We start from the raw sequence: 19,930 nt of genomic DNA on the forward strand, positions 1-19,930 counted from the left end.
AAGAATAATTACATTTACAGTTCCTAAAACAAACATGAAAGCGAACACAATCTATATCTCATTCATTTGCTTTAGAAGCAATGGCCCTTAATTGTTTGTAAAATGGGACTACAAAGGGGAGTCTTTTAACATGGAATTCCTGTTTGTTCATTTTAGAGAAAGGCCTTGATCTACTACTCATTTTGACCCACTGGGCCCTATTGTCCTCTCTGTGGCACACACACGCTATATCTTCCCATGGAATATCATAAAGGGGGCAGTGTTACCATAATTCTGGATTCTCCATAGCAAAAGACCCAGAAAAGGATCAAACCTTTTTCTTATTAAGCAAAACTACAAAAAAAAATGTGGGTATATTTTAACATTAAATACTATTTAGACATTTTATTTAATGTGTTATTAGAGAACAATGCGACTGCCAAAAGATTTCTTTAAACACTGCGAAAAAACACATACATGGGGTTGATTTACTAAAGGTAAATCCACTCTGCACTTGGAAGTGCAGTCACTTCGGATATGAGGGGGAAATCTGAAATGAGAGGAAGCTATGCTGATTTTATGATCCAATCATGTACAAGCAAAAATGCTGTTTTTTATTTTCCTTGCATGCCCCCCCTCAGATCTACAGCGACTGCACTTCCAAGTGCACTTGCAGTACACTTGTAGGGCAAAGTGGATTTGCCTTTAAATAAACCCCATACTATGACTATTCTATTAGTATGAATGTATTGTAACTTGACTTCACTGTCAAGAAACAACAGCATGTTTGTAACTTATAATTTTCAAATATCAATAGCTTTCATTTTTGAAGGATCTGCATTAAATTTGTCCACAGTAGTAATGACAATTTTATAGTTAGACTAACTCTTGTTTGAAAATGCAGGTACTTAAACATGGTTACAGTATGTAAACTAGATAGGCAAGGTTTGCTAAAAGTAACAAAAATTCTGATATAATCCATAACACATTTAAAGAACATCATACTTCACTTTATTTAAAGCACTAAACCGCTCCATTTCTACAATTCTAGCTTTGAAAAGCATAAACAGATTTTTTTTTTAATTTGAAATCTATTACTGGAAAAGTTTAAAGGTCACCATGCTCATCTCACCACGCATCTCTTTCTTTGGGTAAACACATGTACAAAAATACGCAGCCAAAGCCTGTACTGTTTTTCAATTTATCTTTATGTGCTGAGATCCTAAAACACAGTTTCAATGATTCTACCCTATCACATTTCTCTTGTCTCCACTCTGCAGACAAAATGTATTGCACATCATCAAATTATCAGAATACTAAAGAGCTCTGCTGCAACGGAACTTGAAACTGGACTGGATACTTAGAGGATTGTCCTGAGATTGTGGTGTCTGAGTGCCATTTAAACTACCGACACAAGGCTTACAGGTATCAAAGGCTAATAAAAACATGAACATCTGGATTTTCAATACACTTTAATCTCAAGCCAAAAACGCTAAAAATATGTAAAAAAGTTCACTCACCATGGACTTTGTAAAGGGTCGAACCAAAGCAAACAGTATTGTGTACCCCCACCAGCTCCGATGAATAGAGGAATACATCATATTTCCCGGATGCAGCGTGTTGGACGTCACCCCATAGGGAGAGAGGCGGCGGTTCAGCTCCTTGGAGAAAAGAACGTTGCACAGCTTGGAACGGTTGTAGGCTAACATGGCCCAATAGTCCTTCTTCGATGGAGAAAGCAGGTTGAGGTCAAGTTTCCCAGATGAATCTTTAATATCTGTGAATCTAAGTTCAAGAAATAAAATAAAATATGTCTTAGACCTGCCAGTAAAACCTTAACTGTCGGCCAAAAAAATAAAACTAGCACCTCTTATAATCTGTTTTTCAGTTACAAGAGGTGTTGATTTTTTAATGTAATGCTGGAATACATGCATGTTGTAATAAAAGAGTCAGAGAAAAAACAAGGGCTAATAATAACAGCAGTAGAATATAAACCCAACATACAAAGATTATTTATTTTTTGGCTCATTTTATTTGTGCTAGTTGTTGGTTTATTTTTTATTTACTGTACTGTGAAGCTACCATAATTATTGAAAATCACTTCAATGGCTGTTGTAATTTATTCTCAAACTCTTTCAACCCTTTTTTTCAAAGTTTAATACACCAATATAAACATTTCAGCTTATAAACAGTGACCAAAAGCTTTGCTACAGTCTGTTTCCTAAGACTCCATTATTCCCCCAATGTGTGCTGCCATCTTGTCTCTCCTAGCATAGGGAGTGCTGTAGCAAGCACCTCCTGTGATGATGTCTGTGCAGATGTCAGCAGTCAGAGGGAGTGGTTGAAGAGGAAGGCTTAGCAGTTGACTTTTTGTGAGTAGCAGCCCTGTTTAGACTACTCAAGCTTACATTTTTAGCTAAAGGAATAAAGCATGTTAATTCTGCAAAGTAAATGTTTACTTAGTGAATAAGCTGAAGCCAAGTTAAAAAAAATACCCAATCATGTTTTTAAGGAAACAAAAAACACATGATTGGATGATTGAAGTCAGCAAACATTCGCCCTATTCACTAACCTAACAAAAAAATCACTTTGCTAAAAGTATGTCTACACTTTTAGTAAATCAATCCTATTTATGAGAAAAGAGACGTGAGTTGAAGACAGCTAATAAAGTTGATTATGAAGATACCACTGTGCATACATGCTTGATGTAAAGAAAGCTTCCCTTCAAAAAACCCAAAAAAATGATTTGGGACTTTCTTCGAGAAATCCTCAAAAACGATATAGTGTGACTGGACCATAGAGAAAGCTAGTGTGCATGTGGCATTGGGAAAACCAGTTATGGAATGGAAAGGGTGTCCAGTAGCCTGAAATTGGTACTACAACTGAGTAATTCAATAAGGACAGGTATGTTTGGTCCAGGAGTGGAAGAGGCTACACATAGGTTCCTGTGTAGGGTGGTGTTGCTGAGGCCGAATGTGAGAAGGAAACGTTGGGAGTGTGTTTCTGGGCCTGTCAAAGCTTGTCTGTGTAAACACATTTACAGTTGGGTAAAAAGAACATTGGTCTCTTTGTCAGAACAATCTGGCAAAAAAAAATAAAACAAATCAAGTGTAATAGGCCATATGAAAAATGTCAAAGTTCAAAATCTTTTTGTGGTCTTTTTTCTGGCTACAACAAGCAGTACAAGAGATAGCAAACTCATTTTGGGGGCTGCACAATCCCCCTTAATCAGGGCTGGGTGAAAATGCAGATTGTTGAATGGACTCAAAAGTATTCCTGCAGGCAGAGGATGTTCTAAACAAAAGTCAGTGCTGGTGTTCAGAAATGTGGAAGAGGGCGCTAGTGAGATAAATCACCTAATGTGAATTCTTCCTAGCAATTGAGACACCCTCACTAGGAGGATCCCAAATGGCAGGATGATACTAATAAATTAAACACTCAAATATATAAGAATCCAACATTCACCAAATCTCTCCCAAGAGATGTCCGGTGGGTGCACAATTACAATAAATATATATCCGTGAGATAATGATATGCAACAAGCTAATATACAAAATAATAAATATAAAAAGTGAAAACAATTGCTGTGCAAAACAAGGGTGTGTGTCTCTTGATTGACACAATAGATAAACACAGTTCATAAGAGATCGCCTTCACAGGATACTTCAATTAGTGTTCATGCAATCAATCCTGGTGATAATGCAGCCACCACCATCTAATAGAAACTTCACCCGATGTGCTTTTTTACAGGGGATGCGCTTACCAGATTTTGTGGACCACTTTATTGAAAAAGTAGGTCTGCCAGGCTGAACAGGTTACAGTGCCTGTACACTATTCACCACATACTGCAACTGCCACAATATTTGTACCCATGGTATCCCAGAATTCCATCCACAAAAATGTTGTTGGTGCTGGTGTTCAGTTCACAATAAAAGTGTCCAAGTCAATATCATCCAGTCCTAATGAAGGGGGATTGTGTGGCCCTCAAAACGTGTTGGCTGATTTCAGTGCTGCTTGATGTAACCAGTTGAATAATAAAGACTTTGGACTCCTAAGGATTTTTTATTTGCCACTCTTATACATTTGGATTTCTGAACTTGGGTAAATGTACTCTGCTGGGGGGATCCCCTTTTCTGTGGCGAGCTGTTGATTACAGGCCAATTGGGCTCAAGTAATTATCTTTGTGCACATTTTGATAACCTGCAAAATGTCCAGCACCACCCTACTGTGACCTCTTAAAAAAATTTAATAAAAAAAATGTTGTAGGGATGAGTGACCTGTAGCCTGTTTTAATTTTCATAACGGTCTCTGCTGTCTAGATAGCTACAAGTAATGCACAAATCTGTAGTTCTTTAAAATCATTAGTGTTTAGTTGCTAATGCCTACAAGATCAACAGCAGGCTGTTTTCTGTACCAGTGGTACTGCAGCAGAAGAATCAATGTTGGAGGGGCTATATTTGGATTGATTACCCTATACAAACTTTAGATTAAAACGATTCTGTACTTTAAATAAAATGCATCATTTGAGCTACATTGTTTGGGCTCCCCCAATTCTCTGATCTGTTGGTTCAGCCCCCTAAAATTTCTATGCAAGTTGGGTCTGCCAATTGACTGTTTAATGCTCAGGTCAGGTCAGGATCAGGAATGGGGGATTGAGACTATAATGTGGGTGACTGAGGGAGTGGATTGGCATCAGTGGAGCATGAATAAGGTAGGAAACCGAGCTACAAAATTACTTTCATTGATTTTCCAAGAGAATAACGTTACATTTAAAAAAATTAAGTTAACTAGAGAAGCCAGAATATTAGATTGGGTATTTAAAGTATAACTCCAGCCAAATCATTTTCTATTTGGATAGCCGGTGGAACAGTAAAACCTCCTTCAGGTTTTCATTGCTTTCTGTGTCCCCGTTTGAGAATTTTTCTCCAGACGTTGCTTAGAAGTGAGAAGAAACCTAATAAAAGGGACACATGGAAAAATGTAAAGTGTTTTAGCTATACTTCACTCTAATAAAACATTTTTATTGCTGTTGAGTGCCTTTAAGTCCTTTAGAGAGATTTCCCCTGGCTGTGTAGTCACCCGGATAGGAAGTAAATGAAAAAAAGAGCTAGAGCCAAACATAGCTAAAAACTCTACAACCGAAACTATAACTATAAGAAAACATGTTGGATGGAAATAAAAAAACTTGTACTGTGAAAAATATGGGGGCTGCCATGGTTTACCCCAGTTGTCTGGCTATTATGCCAGCCCACTGGCCATAATCATTTTAAAACCTGGGGCTGCTTTTAAAGGTCAAGTTCACCTTTAAGAAAAAAAATGGCAAGTTTTTGCAGGTAAAAAAAATTACATTATCTTTTATAAAGCATTGCACCTGTGATCAGTGAATCGCAAGTGCAATGTCAGGCTTCTGCAGACACTTCCTATAGCTCTCTGCACATCCCTCTGAACAGGCTTTCAATTACTGAGCTGTAGAAAGTGAGAATAGACTGCAAGGGCACTGAGTAGCACCATTGTAGTCCATTGAGAACTACACATTTATTTGCCACACTGGAAGATGGGACTTATAGTTAATTCATTCTCAGATCTCTGTAATGAATGACATAGATGTGTGGGCTTCAAATGTAGCAATGGCTATGGGGGAGAAGAACCCCTGCCTATTGTCACAAGGGTGCCAGGGGGTGAGGGGTGGGGTGCTTAGCAACATGTTACATGTTACACCCTAAATACAGAAGTAACATGTAAATGTTGCCAAAGGTGGAGATATCTTTACATAGATCCATGCAATTGGGGAGAGATTCCACTACATGGATACACTTAAAAGCAGCTCAGGTTGTAAAACTATTGAATGATTTGGCTGGGGGGGGGGGGGGCAAGCTTAAAATACTTGCCTCATTCCTGGCTTTCACAGGCTTTCTCCCCTATTTATTACCAGTTCCCAAAGTTACTTCACTGCATGGTCAGTTGCAATTCTCTGATGTCATTATGTAAAATGTAAGACCAGCAGTTCTGCTTTATATGAGAAGACAGTGGGGCCTACCCAAAAGAGAGGAATTATGTAAATATTTGCACTTAATCCTTCCTCATCCTGCTAAAAGAGCATTTAACCCATGCATTGTGGAGAGGACCCCACTGCAATGGTTCATGTTAAAGCAGCCTAGAGTTTGACTTTAAAGTCACCCACCTGGACCTCTATGACTAAGCCCCGATGGATTGGGCGAAACATGTCAGAGGATGTGGCTTGTGGAGAGGTGGAAGGTTGAGGCCATCTCACACATGTTAACAACATAGGGCCAGATTCTCTAAGATTCTGCGTTGGCGTAGTGTAAGCCATTTACACCACGCCACCGCAACTTACTGGAGCAAGTGTCGTATTCCCCAAACACTTGCTCCGTAATTTGCAGCGGCGTAGTGTAAATGGGCCAGCGTAAGGCCGCGTAATTCAAAGGGGGAGGCTTGTATTCAAATTAAGCGCGCCCCCGCGCCGATCGAACTGCGCATGCGCCGGGCGGAAAAAAAGAGCCCAGTGCGCATGCTTCAGCTCACGAAGGAAAACGTCAATGACGCCGACGTGAGCGTCATTGACGTAAAGTCGTATTCGCGGACGACTTAGTAAAACGACGTAACCGACCGAAAAAGATGACGCTGACCCGACGCCATACTTAACATGGCATACGGCGGACTGGTGTAAGGTTACCCCTCATATAGCAGGGGTAACCTTACGCTTACGGAAACGACGTAAGCGACGACGACTACGCGACGCAAATTCGTTCGGGAATCGGCGTATCAGGCTCATTTGCATAGTCAAATGAGAACTGAACGTAAACGCCACCTAGCGGCCGGCGTCGCATTACATCTAAGATCCGACAGTGTAAGTGACTTACACCTGTCGGATCTTGGCCGTATCTATGAGAAAATTATTCTAGGAATCACTCGCATAGATACCCGGGACCAAAAACAGAGATACGACGGAGTTTCCTGAGTTACACCGTCGTAACTCTTTTGAGAATCTGGCCCATAGACTTGAATGTGAACTTGTAAGTTCAGTCGCTGTAGATTGCTGTAGATCTGAGAGGAAGCTCTGAAACTAGGGGAAGCTCTGCTGATTTTATCATCCAATCATGTGCAAGCAAAAATTCAGTTTTTTTATGTTCCTTGAATGTCCCCCTCAGAACTACAGCGAGTGCACTTGTAGTGCAAATTGGATTTGCATTATTTCGTAAATAACCCCCACAGTATTTCCATTAAAAACAATGCTCAACATTCCACAAGACATGCAATACCCTCCGACAGGCAACACTATGGTTTAGTGCTTTTAAAATGGCATCAAACCCAAAAGCAAACATTTATTATATTGCAGCTTAAATGCAATTCGTAAAAGTGATGGCTGCAAAAGTTTGCTAGTACATCTAACATTCCCTCTGTGCTCCTTCATCCATAGTGGGGGCACTCTACAGGAGGTGTGTTACTGGCCAGATCACCAGAGAAAACAGTCTAAAAACAAGAAAACAAATGAAGCCACCACATCTAATGATCGGTAAGTTTCAATATGTTATATTTTTGGTTTGGGGTTTAATAGCACTTTAAGCTGGCCATAGATGGATTGAAATTCAGACAGTTCAGCAAGAACAGGCCAAAATTCGATCCATGTGTGGCCGCTCCTGCTCGAAGGAAGTGGATCTAACAATTGGCTTCTGTTGAACAGAAATGTTAGATATTGTATGAAAAACATTTCCCAAGTGGAGAGGATTTCTCAATCCACTTTAATTTTGTGGATGGAGGAACCATTTTGTTTTTCATCTTTGGCCAGCAAAAGTGCCTCTGCTAATCTAAGATAGCACAGGGACAGAATAAAACCTTCCTATGACTATGTCTCTTTTTTGCATCTATTTGGAGTGAAAATCTGTATCACTTTCATTGGTAAATGTCTCCCAGACCTGTGAACAGCCGTCTCAGTTGGATGCCGAGATTCTAGCTTCAGGGGTTGCACATATGCATAAAAAATGTTGCACCTTGATTTGTGTTTAATTGTGGCACTAATTCACTTGATAAATGTCCCCCTCATTACCTTTACTAAATACTGTGCTGCATGTTCAATCAGACTCTGTGATATTACACTTCGGGTTGATTTACTAAAGGCAAATCCACTCTGCACTGCAAGCGCACTTGAAAGTGCAGTCGCTATAAATCCGAGAGAAAGATCCTAAATGAGGGGAAGCTCTGCTGATTTTATCATCCAATCATGTACAAGCAAAAATGCTGTTTTTTATTTTTATTGCATGTCCCCCTCAGATCTATGAGAACTACTCTTCCAAGTGCACTTGTGTGCAAAGTAGATTTGCTTTTAGTAAAAAAAGCCTGCTCGGTATTCACACCCGAGTGTTGTGCTTTTGAGCGTTTTTTTTTCATGTGTTTTGTAGTGCGTTTTTATGTCAGTTTTTGAGCTTTTTTGTAGAGCATTTTCCAAGCGTTTTGGAGCGTTGCCATTTTTGTATTTGCCAATAGAAAAAAACTATCACCTGTTACATAATGTATTGCTATGTGTTACTGCTTTCAACTGCTTCAAAAACACACCAATCTGCCCAAATCAAGCTACAAAAGCAGCACCAAACTTTTTGAGCTTCGGCATTTTGGAGTGGAGATGTGAACCATGAGCGTTTTGGAGCTTCAAGCTACGAGCTACAAAATGCTCAGGTGTGAATAGGGCCTAGGTTACGGCATGCCAATGAGGAAAAGTAGCTATATATAGTATAAGTACCTAGTCCATATGCCAATTTTTGTTTTAGGGGCTTTTCAACCCACTTTCAATAAAGGAAAGTTCTGTTATAAAAAAGGATGCCAACGCGGGGGGGTGGCGGTGACGTCAGGAATATTACAAGATATTCATTATAGGCTCACTTGTAGGTAAAAATTGCAAATCCAGCAGAGGTAGTGAGTGAGTCAACAGTAAAGCCGCGTACACACGATCGGTTTGTCTGATGAAAATGGTTTGATGGACCGTTTTCATCAGACTAACGGATCTTGTGTGGGCCCCATCGGTTAAAAAACTAGGAACTTGTTTTAAAATTATCTGATGGTTGAAAAAACGATAGAAAAAAACGATCGTCTGTGGGCACGTCCATCGGTTAAAAATCCACGCATGCTCAGAATCAAGTCGACGCATGCTCGGAAGCATTGAACTTCAATTTTCTCAGCACGTCTTGTGTTTTACGTCACCGCGTTCTGACACGATCGTTTTTTTAACTGATGGTGTGTAGGCAAGACTGATGAAAGTCAGCTTCATCTGATATCTGATGAAAAAATCCATCAGACCGTTTTCATCGGATGAACCGATCTATGTACAGGGCATACGGGGCTTCAAACGTGCTTGGGACAAACAGACAAGAAAGTTAACAAAGAAAAAATACAAAAACATGAATAATAAAAAAAAAAAAGGGGGTCGACTTAATGGACCACTTATGCCGCATACACACGACCATTTTTAATTGTCTAGAAAAAACGATGTTTTTTTCAACACGATTATTGTTAAAGCGGTAGTTCACCCGCAAAAATTTTTTAACATTAGATTGATGCTCATTTTGTCTAGGGGAATCGGCTAGTTTTTTTAAAAACGAAGCAGTACTTACCGTTTTAGAGAGCGATCTTCTCCGCCGCTTCCGGGTATGGTCTTCGGGTCTGGGCGTTCCTTCTTGATTGACAGGCTTCCGACAGGCTTCCGACGGTCGCATCTATCGCGTCACGATTTTCCGAAAGTAGCCGAACGTCGGTGCGCAGGCGCCGTATAGAGCCGCCCCGACGTTCGGCTTCTTTCGGCTACTCGTGATGCGATAGATGCGACCGTCGGAAGCCTGTCAATCAAGAAGGAACGCCCAGTCCCGAAGACCATACCCGGAAGCGGCGGAGAAGATCGCTCTCTAAAACGGTAAGTACTGCTTCGTTTTTTAAAAAACTAGTCGATTCCCCTAGACAAAATGAGCATCAATCTAATCTTAAAATTTTTTTTGCGGATGAACCTCCACTTTAAGGCGGCCTTGCATACACACAATTGTTAAAAAAAAAAAAAATGCTCTAGCAAAGCGCGGTGACGTACAACACGTATGACGGCACTATAAAGGGGAAGTTCCATTCGGATGGCGCCACCCTTGGGGCTGCTTTTGCTGATTTTGTGTTAGTAAAAGTTTGGTGAGAGACGATTTGCGCTTTTCAGTCTGTTACAGCGTGATGAATGTGCGATCTCCATTACAAACGCTAGTTTTACCAGAACGAGCGCTCCCGTCTCATAACTTGCTTCTGAGCATGCACGTTATTTTCATGTCATTAAAGCCTACACTAGACCATTTTTTACGACGTTAAAAACGACAACGTGAGAAAGGACGCAAAAGTTCTAAATTTTTAATGGCCATTTTTAATGTCGCGAAAAATGCTCTGGAGCCTACACACGGTCGTTTTTAATGACATAAAAAAAATTCATTTTTAACATTGCAAAAAACGGTCATGTGTACGCGGCATCAGTCTTTTTCTGCTGTCACTTTTCTGTGTTATCTAATGTTAAGCACAGAAAAAAATCACAAAAAAATGAGCAAGAACGTTGTTCTGTGTCCACGTAAATAGAAAAAGGGGAAGCTGCAGACCTTACCACACTTTTAGGCACGGTGTCTGGCTCCGACCACCATTCCATCACACATTTCTGAACTTCACACAATGATGCAAATGTATTTTCCACTCTAAGGGGCTGATATCCGGAGGTGGCACAGATTACATGTATAAAACAGGTAACAGCATCTGACAAAGGAGTATAACCTCTTTGAAATGTTATCGTGCCTCCAAGGTTCATCTCTCTGAATTGCAGGAAAGCTTTGCAGTCTTTTCCTCTGCCGCCCAGTGACCTCGTACTTGTGGAATAGACACAGACAGTAATGCCGTGATGATAACCTTGGTATCTTGCCATGAGCATCCTCACATGTTTAAAAGATAAATGTAAACAGAGCTGGGATGGGTTTTGGCAGGCTATTATGTTCTTAAGTATACCCATGGCATGGCTTAAACACAAATCAAAATAACTAGTTGATGTTTTGTAATTGAGTCAGACAGAATAATTAAACACCAGCTGTCTCTGACTCCACTTTTTTTATCTTTTGCTATGGAACCAAAGCCGTAAAAAATGTCCTCAAGAAAACTTGCTGGCTGAGTTGGAATCTCGAAACACTAAGTTATCCGTCATTGGCATGGCTTTATAGAAATCTATGTAAAGAAATATAGTTTCAACTGGCAGCACTAGCAACGGTTTGATATGATGATCACATATGGAGACAACAAACACCAGGTAGTAGGGCATCACATTTGGCTCAAAGCCTGCTGTGCACAACTATGGAGAAGGAACCACTGACCTGGGGTCAGAGAACACATCTGAAAGGCATAATAGTATGGGTAAGGAGAATTACTCATGGCTAAAGAAGATAACTAATATGGCATCTCAGGCTAAAAGCAGTGTGGTACATGAATGTTAAGGCCACTCCTGAAGGCCAGAGAGTTATGCCGCATACACAAGATTGGTCAAACCAATGAGAACGGTCTGATGGACCGTTTTCATCAGACCAAACCGATCATGTGTGGGCCCCATCGGTTATTTATTCATAGGTTAAAAAAAAAGCAATCTTGTTTTAAATTTAACCGATGGATACCTAACCGATAGAAAAAAAAAGATTGTTTGTAGGCACGTCCATCGGTTAAAAATCCACGCATGCTCAGACTAAATTAGGGGACGGGAGCGCTCGTTCTGGCAAAACTAGCGTTCGTTATAGAGATAGCACATTCATCACGCTGTAACATACAGAAAAGCGCAAAACGTCTTTTACTAACACGAAATCAGCTAAAGCAGCCCCAAGGGTTGGCGCCATTGAATTTGAACTTCCCCTTTATAGTGCCGTCGTACGTGGTTTACGTGACCGCGTTCTGACACAATCGTTTTTTTAACCGATGGTGTGTAGGCATGACTGACCATCAGTCAGCTTCATCGGTTAACCGATGAAAACAGTAGTTGTTCAAATGAAGATTTTTTTTTGGTACATTCAATAATTTTCTTAATAACTGAGCAGCACCGTGGCTAAGTGGTTAGCACTACCACCTAGCAGCACTAGGGTCATAGGTTTGAATCCCAACACTACCTGCCTGGAGTTTGCAAGTTTTCCCTGTGCGGGTTTGCCCTGGGTACCCCGGTTTCCTCCCACACTCCAAAGACATGCTGGTAGGTTAAATGTATCTTGTTACAATTGCCCCCAATATGTGTATGTATGAATGTGAGTTAGATTGTAAGCTCCTGGAGGGCAAGGACTGATGTGAATGTACAATTTATATGTAAAGCCCTGTGTAAATTGACGGTGCCATAGAAGTACCTGTATTAAATGAAAATAAACAATCCCAGATGAGTTTTTTTTGTCATACTGAATGGAAATTGAGCACATACATTACCCTAAGCATAGGATAAATAAAGGCAGAGCTGTATGCTCAGAATGAAATAACTACTTGTGGCCATCTTGTTCTTCGTGTAGTGTTCTTATAAATCAATATTGATGAGGGGTGAACCCACCTGCTCTAGGTCAATTGTGTAAAACAGAATAGAACTCTTTGAAAGGTTTATTAAACCTTATGTGCTAACAAACAGATGCTTATGCATTTAAATAGTGTGAATAGTACTGTATATGAACCTATCAGCCAAGTTTCACCAGAATCCACGTTCAGGAATTTATGTACACAGCAGGCACCCTGCCCTTTCAGGCAGCTCAAGAGAATTATGCCCTGTTCCCTGCTTCTAAGGGAAATTTTAATAGTCACCCATGTATTGCCTGATACACCATGTCAGCACTGATTGGACAGACTGGTATTTTGGTTACGTAAGTAGACACTGTCATAGTCTGTCACTTAAATACTTAAAAAAAAAAACTTAAACTTAAAAAGACTTAAGTGTACCAAAAGGTAAAACTTTTTTTTCCATTGTGGATAGATTAAGGGAGGATTATAACCCCCGACAGTTTTTTTTGCCACCTGTGTCCCATAGGGGAGACATCCATTCATTTCCTGTCCCATAGTCAAAACAGGAAGTGAGAGAAAATCCCTCCAGAGTGAGAAAATCCTGGGGTGACTTTAAGGTCACCGGAACTAGTGTCCTTATTTGGAGATTTCCCCTCTATTACTGTTCTGATGTCCCTTTGCCTCTAAAACATGCACAGATCACTCCTATACTATTAAAAGCCCTCACTGGACCCCACCAATCTGAACAACTTAAGACCCATCTCATTGCTCCCATTCACCCCTAAACTTCTAGAACGATTAGTCCACAACCGTCTTAGCGCCTATCTCATAAAAAAAAAAAATGATTGACCCCTTACAGTCTGGCTTTTGATTACAGCATTCCACAGAAACTGCCTTACTAAAACTCACTAACTTCTAAAGCCAATGGCCACTACTCCGTACTCAGACTACTTGACCTTTCTTTAATACTATTGACCACCCGCTCCTTCCCAAACTCCATTCCCTTGGCTTCCAAGATTCTGCTCTATCCTGGTTCTCCTTCTACCTATCACAGCGCTTGTGCTCCTTCAGCATTACCTACAACTCGGTCTTCTCCTCTCCATTACCTCTTTCTGTGAGGGTCCCCTAAGGCTCTGTTCTTGGACCTCTTCTCTATCTAGACCTCCTTCCCTTGGTCACTTAAAGGGGTTGTAAAGGTTTGTTTTTTATTTTCTAAATAGGTTCCTTTAAGCTAATGCATTGTTGGTTCACTTACCTTTTCCTTCGATTTCCCTTCTAAGGCTAGGTTCACACTGCTGCAAATTCAAAATCGCGGTAAAATCACGATTTTACCGTGATGTCGCAGCTGCGTTTTTGCCACGATTCGCGGACGCAATTTCAGGGAATGCCAGTCTATAGAGCTGAATTCGCATCGCACACGGATCAAACTCGCACAGGACCCTTTTTTCCCGCAGCTTATATTCGCAACGCATTGATGTGAACGGCATTAATGGAAAACAATGTTATTTTAGCCTACCGCCCGCAGTCATATGACAGCTGTACGATGAGGCGCTCGTTCTGGGTGGACGTCATATGACGTCTTTGTCTTCCCGGATCTGTGTGTGTGTAAACACACAGATCCATGTCCTGTCAGGGAGAGGAGACCGATTAAAAACTGACTCTAATCACTCTCCATGCTATCCAAAACTAAAAAACATTGGGGCAGATCCACAGAGATCTGCACGGGCGCAGTGTATCAGAGATACACTACGCCCCCGTAACTTTCCCGGCTTTGGTTCGAATCCTGAAAGATTGCGTGCCGAAAGTTAGGGCGGTGTAGTGTATCTCAAGCGGCGTAACGGCGCGTATTTCAAATCGGCGATTAGGGGGCGTGTTTCATTTAAATGAAGCACGTCCCCGCGCCGAATGAACTGCGCATGCGCCGTCTCGAAATTTTCCGCCGTGCATTGCGCTAAATGACGTCGCTAGGACGTCATTTTGTTTTACTTACACGTGACTTACGTACATTCTGATTCACGGACGACTTACGCAAACAAAAATTCAAAATTCAAATTAAAAGCGGGAACGATGACCATGCTTAACATGGCAATTCTAACTATACGCCGCAAAACACCAGCTTTAACTATACGCCGGAAAAAGCCGACGTAACAGAATGTGACGGCCGCGCGTACGTTCGTGGATCGTTGTAAATCGCTAATTTGTATACCTGACGCGGAAAACGACGCAAACTCCACCCAGTGGACGCCGAAGTATTGCATCTAAGATCCGAAGGCGTACGAAGCCATACGCCTGTCGGATCTAACCCAGGTGCCGTCGTATCTTGGTTTGAGGATTCAAACTAAAGCTACGACGCGGGTAATTTGAAATTACGCGGCGTATCAAGTGATATGCCGGTGTAATTTCTTTGAGGATCTGCCCCATTGCCTTTTGTTACACTTTAAACTGGTCAACTAAAAATAAATAATTTTATTTGACTTTTAAAAGACAACTTGGTTTTATATTTTATTGTTGCATCATCAGCATACAAAGAATACATAAACATGTTTTACTCTGACACCAGCTTACTAAATTACAAGTGTTTATGGCCAAGGGTAGAGTTGCCCCTTATGTCCTAAAATTAGGTTCTCTTATGGCTGTTTGTAAATAACCACGTTTCACCTCAAGCCCATTGTGTGCCAATAATTGAACTGATCAAATTTATAAAGCTTATCACGTTAAAATGTAACATCCACACCAAGGGGTATTAAAAGAAAATTCCACACAAAAACACGAGATCCAGTGACTCATGCAACATGAACAGCAAATGTAGTGTGCCTGCTTCTTATTTTACGATGCACGCTATGGTAATAAAAAGCCTCCTTTTAAAAAGAAAATTGTCTCAGACAACTCTAACCAACCAAACAGGTTCAGTCCTAGGTTGGAAAATGTAGGCTTTATTTACACTGTTTTATAAATAAGATGCAAGGAAACAAACAGCAAATGTTCTTCCTTCTCCCTGGAATGGGCACTGTGTGACCTTACGAAAAAAAAATCCAAGCTTGATTGGCAGGGATATTAACTTCTTAGGCCAGCAACAGACAAAAAAACAACTCCCTGGTCTTTTGTATATTACAAAGTCATTTAAAGTCCATGAAACTCTAGTTACCTAAAATACCTATTTGATTTTTTAAATCATTGAGAGTAGAGCTTATAGTAAGGGGCCAATACGAACTATAAAACCCTCTACCAAATCACCACCGCGGCTTTAGCAGATGTCTATAAGTTGGAAATCAATAGCTGTATAATTGTAGTACTGTTTCCCTGCTAAAAAAAAATGAGATTCTTGATGTACAACTGGTCCAAAAGCAAGAAGAAATGATTTGCAGAACTCTACCCACTATTTGAAAATGAATAGTAAACCCCATGGGCCTGATTCCCAAAAAAGCTGCCTAACTTAACTTTCAGCAGTTAAGTTACACTGACTTAAAATCTCTACCTAAGTGCCCGATCTTCAAAGCACTTACCTAGAAATTTCAGGCTGTGTAACTTAAGTGCCGCCGTCGCAAGGCGGTCCTCCTCTCCGGGGGGCGTTTAAAATTTAAATGAGGCGCGCTCCCGCGCCGGCCGTACTGCGCATGCGTGTGACGTCATTTTCCCGACGTGCAGCGCGCGAACGTAATTAACGCCGGGCGGCTTTGAGAATTGCGACGGGACACTAAAGTTGCGACGGGTGAAAAAAAATATACGCGCCGGGAAAAAAAATAATTATAAAAAAAAATGACAGCATCGCTCAGCATGCATTCCTGAGAGGGAGAACTCCATGCCAATTTTCAAAGAAAAAAACCGGCATGGGTTCCCCCCCCCAGGAGCATACCAGGCCCTTAGGTCTGGTATGGGTTGTAAGGAGACCCCCCCACGCCGAAAAATCGACGTAGGGGGTCCCCCTACAATCCATACCAGACCCGTATCCAAAGCACGCTACCCGGCCGGTCAGGAAGGGAGTGGGGACGAGCGAGCGCCCCCCCCCTCCTGAGCCGTGCCAGGCCGCATGCCCTCAACATGGGGGGGTTGGGTGCTCTGGGGCAGGGGGGCGCACTGCGGGCCCCCCCACCCCAGAGCACCCTGTCCCCATGTTGATGAGGACAGGACCTCTTCCCGACAACCCTTGCCGTTGGTTGTCAGGGTCTGCGGGCGGGGGCTTATCGGAATCTGGGAGTCCCCTCAAATAAAAAAATGACAGCATCGCTCAGCATGCATTCCTGAGAGGGAGAACTCCATGCCAATTTTCAAAGAAAAAAACCGGCATGGGTTCCCCCCCCCAGGAGCATACCAGGCCCTTAGGTCTGGTATGGGTTGTAAGGAGACCCCCCCACGCCGAAAAATCGACGTAGGGGGTCCCCCTACAATCCATACCAGACCCGTATCCAAAGCACGCTACCCGGCCGGTCAGGAAGGGAGTGGGGACGAGCGAGCGCCCCCCCCCTCCTGAGCCGTGCCAGGCCGCATGCCCTCAACATGGGGGGGTTGGGTGCTCTGGGGCAGGGGGGCGCACTGCGGGCCCCCCCACCCCAGAGCACCCTGTCCCCATGTTGATGAGGACAGGACCTCTTCCCGACAACCCTTGCCGTTGGTTGTCAGGGTCTGCGGGCGGGGGCTTATCGGAATCTGGGAGTCCCCTCAAATAAGGGGGCCCCCAGATACCGGCCCCCCACCCTAAGTGAATGGATATGGGGTACATCGTACCTCTACCCATTCACCTGGAGGCAAAAAGTAAAAGTTAGTAAACACACAACACAAGGGTTTTTAAAATAATTTATTATTCTGCTCTGGAGGCCCCCCCTGTCTTCTTTATTAGCTCTATTACCAGGGGGGGCTTCTTCTTCCACTCTCCGGGGGTCTTCTTCCACTCTCCGGGGGGGGGTTTCTTCTTCCGCTCTCCGGGGGGGGGCTTCTCCGCTCTCCGGGGGTCTGCTTCTCTCTTCGCCGCTCTCCGCTGTTGACTCGGCGAACCCCGGTTCTTCTCCAGCTGTCCGGTGCCTTCTTCTTCAGCGCTGGCTGCCTGCTATCTTTGTGTGTTAGCTCAATTACTAACAGGCAGCCGGCGCGGTCTTCTGTGACGTCACCTTCTTCTCTTCTGTTCTTCTCCCCTCTTCCGATGTTGCCTCGTCGCCTCTTGTCACTGTAATGATGGAAGCGCGCCTTGCATTCCATTTATATAGGCATCACCGTCCCATCATGCTCCGGTAGGTACCCACGTGGTGGGTGCACGTGGGTAGGCACCCACCACGTGGGTACCTGCCGGAGAGAGAAGCAGACCCCCGGAGAGCGGAGAAGCCCCCCCCCCGGAGAGCGGAAGAAGAAACCCCCCCCCGGAGAGTGGAAGAAGACCCCGGAGAGTGGAAGAAGAAGCCCCCCCTGGTAATAGAGCTAATAAAGAAGACAGGGGGGGCCTCCGGAGCAGAATAATAAATTATTTTAAAAACCCTTGTGTTGTGTGTTTACTAACTTTTACTTTTTGCCTCCAGGTGAATGGGTAGAGGTACGATGTACCCCATATCCATTCACTTAGGGTGGGGGGCCGGTATCTGGGGGCCCCCTTATTTGAGGGGACTCCCAGATTCCGATAAGCCCCCGCCCGCAGACCCCGACAACCAACGGCAAGGGTTGTCGGGAAGAGGTCCTGTCCTCATCAACATGGGGACAGGGTGCTCTGGGGTGGGGGGTCCCGCAGTGCGCCCCCCTGCCCCAGAGCACCCAACCCCCCCATGTTGAGGGCATGCGGCCTGGCACGGCTCAGGAGGGGGGGGGCGCTCGCTCGTCCCCACTCCCTTCCTGACCGGCCGGGTAGCGTGCTTTGGATACGGGTCTGGTATGGATTGTAGGGGGACCCCCTACGTAGATTTTTCGGCGTGGGGGGGTCTCCTTACAACCCATACCAGACCTAAGGGCCTGGTATGCTCCTGGGGGGGAACCCATGCCGGTTTTGAATTTAAAAATTGCCGTGGAGTTCTCCCTCAGGAATGCATACCAAATGCCGTCGCTTGAATGGGCCTTTACAAGGTGTGACTAACTTTACACATTGTAAAACCAGCCCTAGTTTTGCGCAAGCAAATTCGGAACTTACGCAGAAATCACAATGATGAAATGCTTTGAGAATCTGCTTAAGTCCTCATTTGCATACTCAAAGCTGCATTTCAATGAGAAATGCCCCCAGTGGCGGATGCGGTACTGCATCCTAAGATCTGACCGTGTAAGTGTCTTACACATGTCAGATTTTCTGCCTAACTTTGGAAAAAGCCTTTTGAGAATCGTTTCCAAAGTTAGGCACAGACTGAACAGCAGTTAAGTCTGCGTATCTCTTTTGGGAATCAGGCCCCATGTTTTTTATTTGCGTTAAAAGCAATGATACTGTATCTTCATCTAGGAAGGCAATGTTGTACCTAAAAGCTAAGTCTAGCCAAAACTTTTTCATAGTTTTTGATAAAGTAAAGAGGGGCTAGAACCTCCAAGATTTATATTGCTGTCTGTGCCCTCAATAGGTATATTCACCTTTTATATTTGTCTTGGTGGCCCTTCCAAATACAAAGTTTAATAGTTTCCACCAAAAAAAGATGAGGGTAAACATTCCGATGGCAGAATGTTCCTGAGACAGCTGTCTGAGAGGTGTCCCCTTTCACACCTTTCGCCCAGGTGACCGTTCCTCCAGAGCGCATGTGCTGAAGACCTCATCGGCTTCATCATATACAGTATCTCACAAAAGTGAGGACACCCCTCACATTTTTGTAAATATTTTATTATATCTTTTCATGTGACAACACTAAAGAAATGAAACTTTGCTATAATGTAAAATAGTGAGTGTACAGCTTGTATAACAGTGTAAATTTGCTGTCCCCTCAAAATATCTCAACACACAGGCATTAAAGTACAAACCACTGGCAACAAAAGTGAGTACACCCCTAAGTGAAAATGTCCAAATCGGGCCCAAAGTGTCAATATTTGGTGTGGCACTGCCTTAACCCTCTTAGACATGGAGTTCACCAGAGCTTCACAGGTTGCCACGGAGCTGGTGGATGTTAGAGACCTTGCGCTCCTCGACCTTCTGTTTGAAGATGCCCCACAGATGCTCAATATGGTTTAGGTCTGGAAACATGCTTGGCCAGTCCATCACCTTTACCCTCAGCTTCTTTAGCAAGGCAGTGTTCATCCTGCAGGTGTGTTTGGGGTCGTTATGTTGGAATACTGCCCTGCAGCCCAGACTCTGAAGGGAGGTTGATCATGCTCTGCTTCAGTATGTCACAGTACATGTTGGCATTCATGGTTCCCTCAATAAACTGTAGGTTCCCAGTGCCGGCAGAGATTCTGTATAATAAATATCTCCTGAACAGTGCAAGTTTAGGAGATATTTACAGTACCTATAGGTAAGCTTTATTATAGGCTTACCTATAGG

The 19,930-nt window shown here is 43.0% G+C and overlaps 1 protein-coding gene across 1 annotated transcript in view; it reads right to left on the minus strand.

The window, feature by feature from the left end:
- Positions 1-19,930, minus strand: part of WWOX (WW domain containing oxidoreductase) — a 1,052,038-nt gene that overhangs the window by 803,535 nt on the left and 228,573 nt on the right. The window contains exon 8 of the mRNA XM_040329188.1: positions 1,500-1,764. Within this exon, the coding sequence (XP_040185122.1) occupies positions 1,500-1,764 (265 nt within the window). The remainder of the gene's footprint in view (positions 1-1,499; positions 1,765-19,930) is intronic.

Source organism: Rana temporaria, chromosome 11 (assembly GCF_905171775.1).
Source record: "Rana temporaria chromosome 11, aRanTem1.1, whole genome shotgun sequence".
Lineage (NCBI taxonomy): Eukaryota > Metazoa > Chordata > Amphibia > Anura > Ranidae > Rana > Rana temporaria.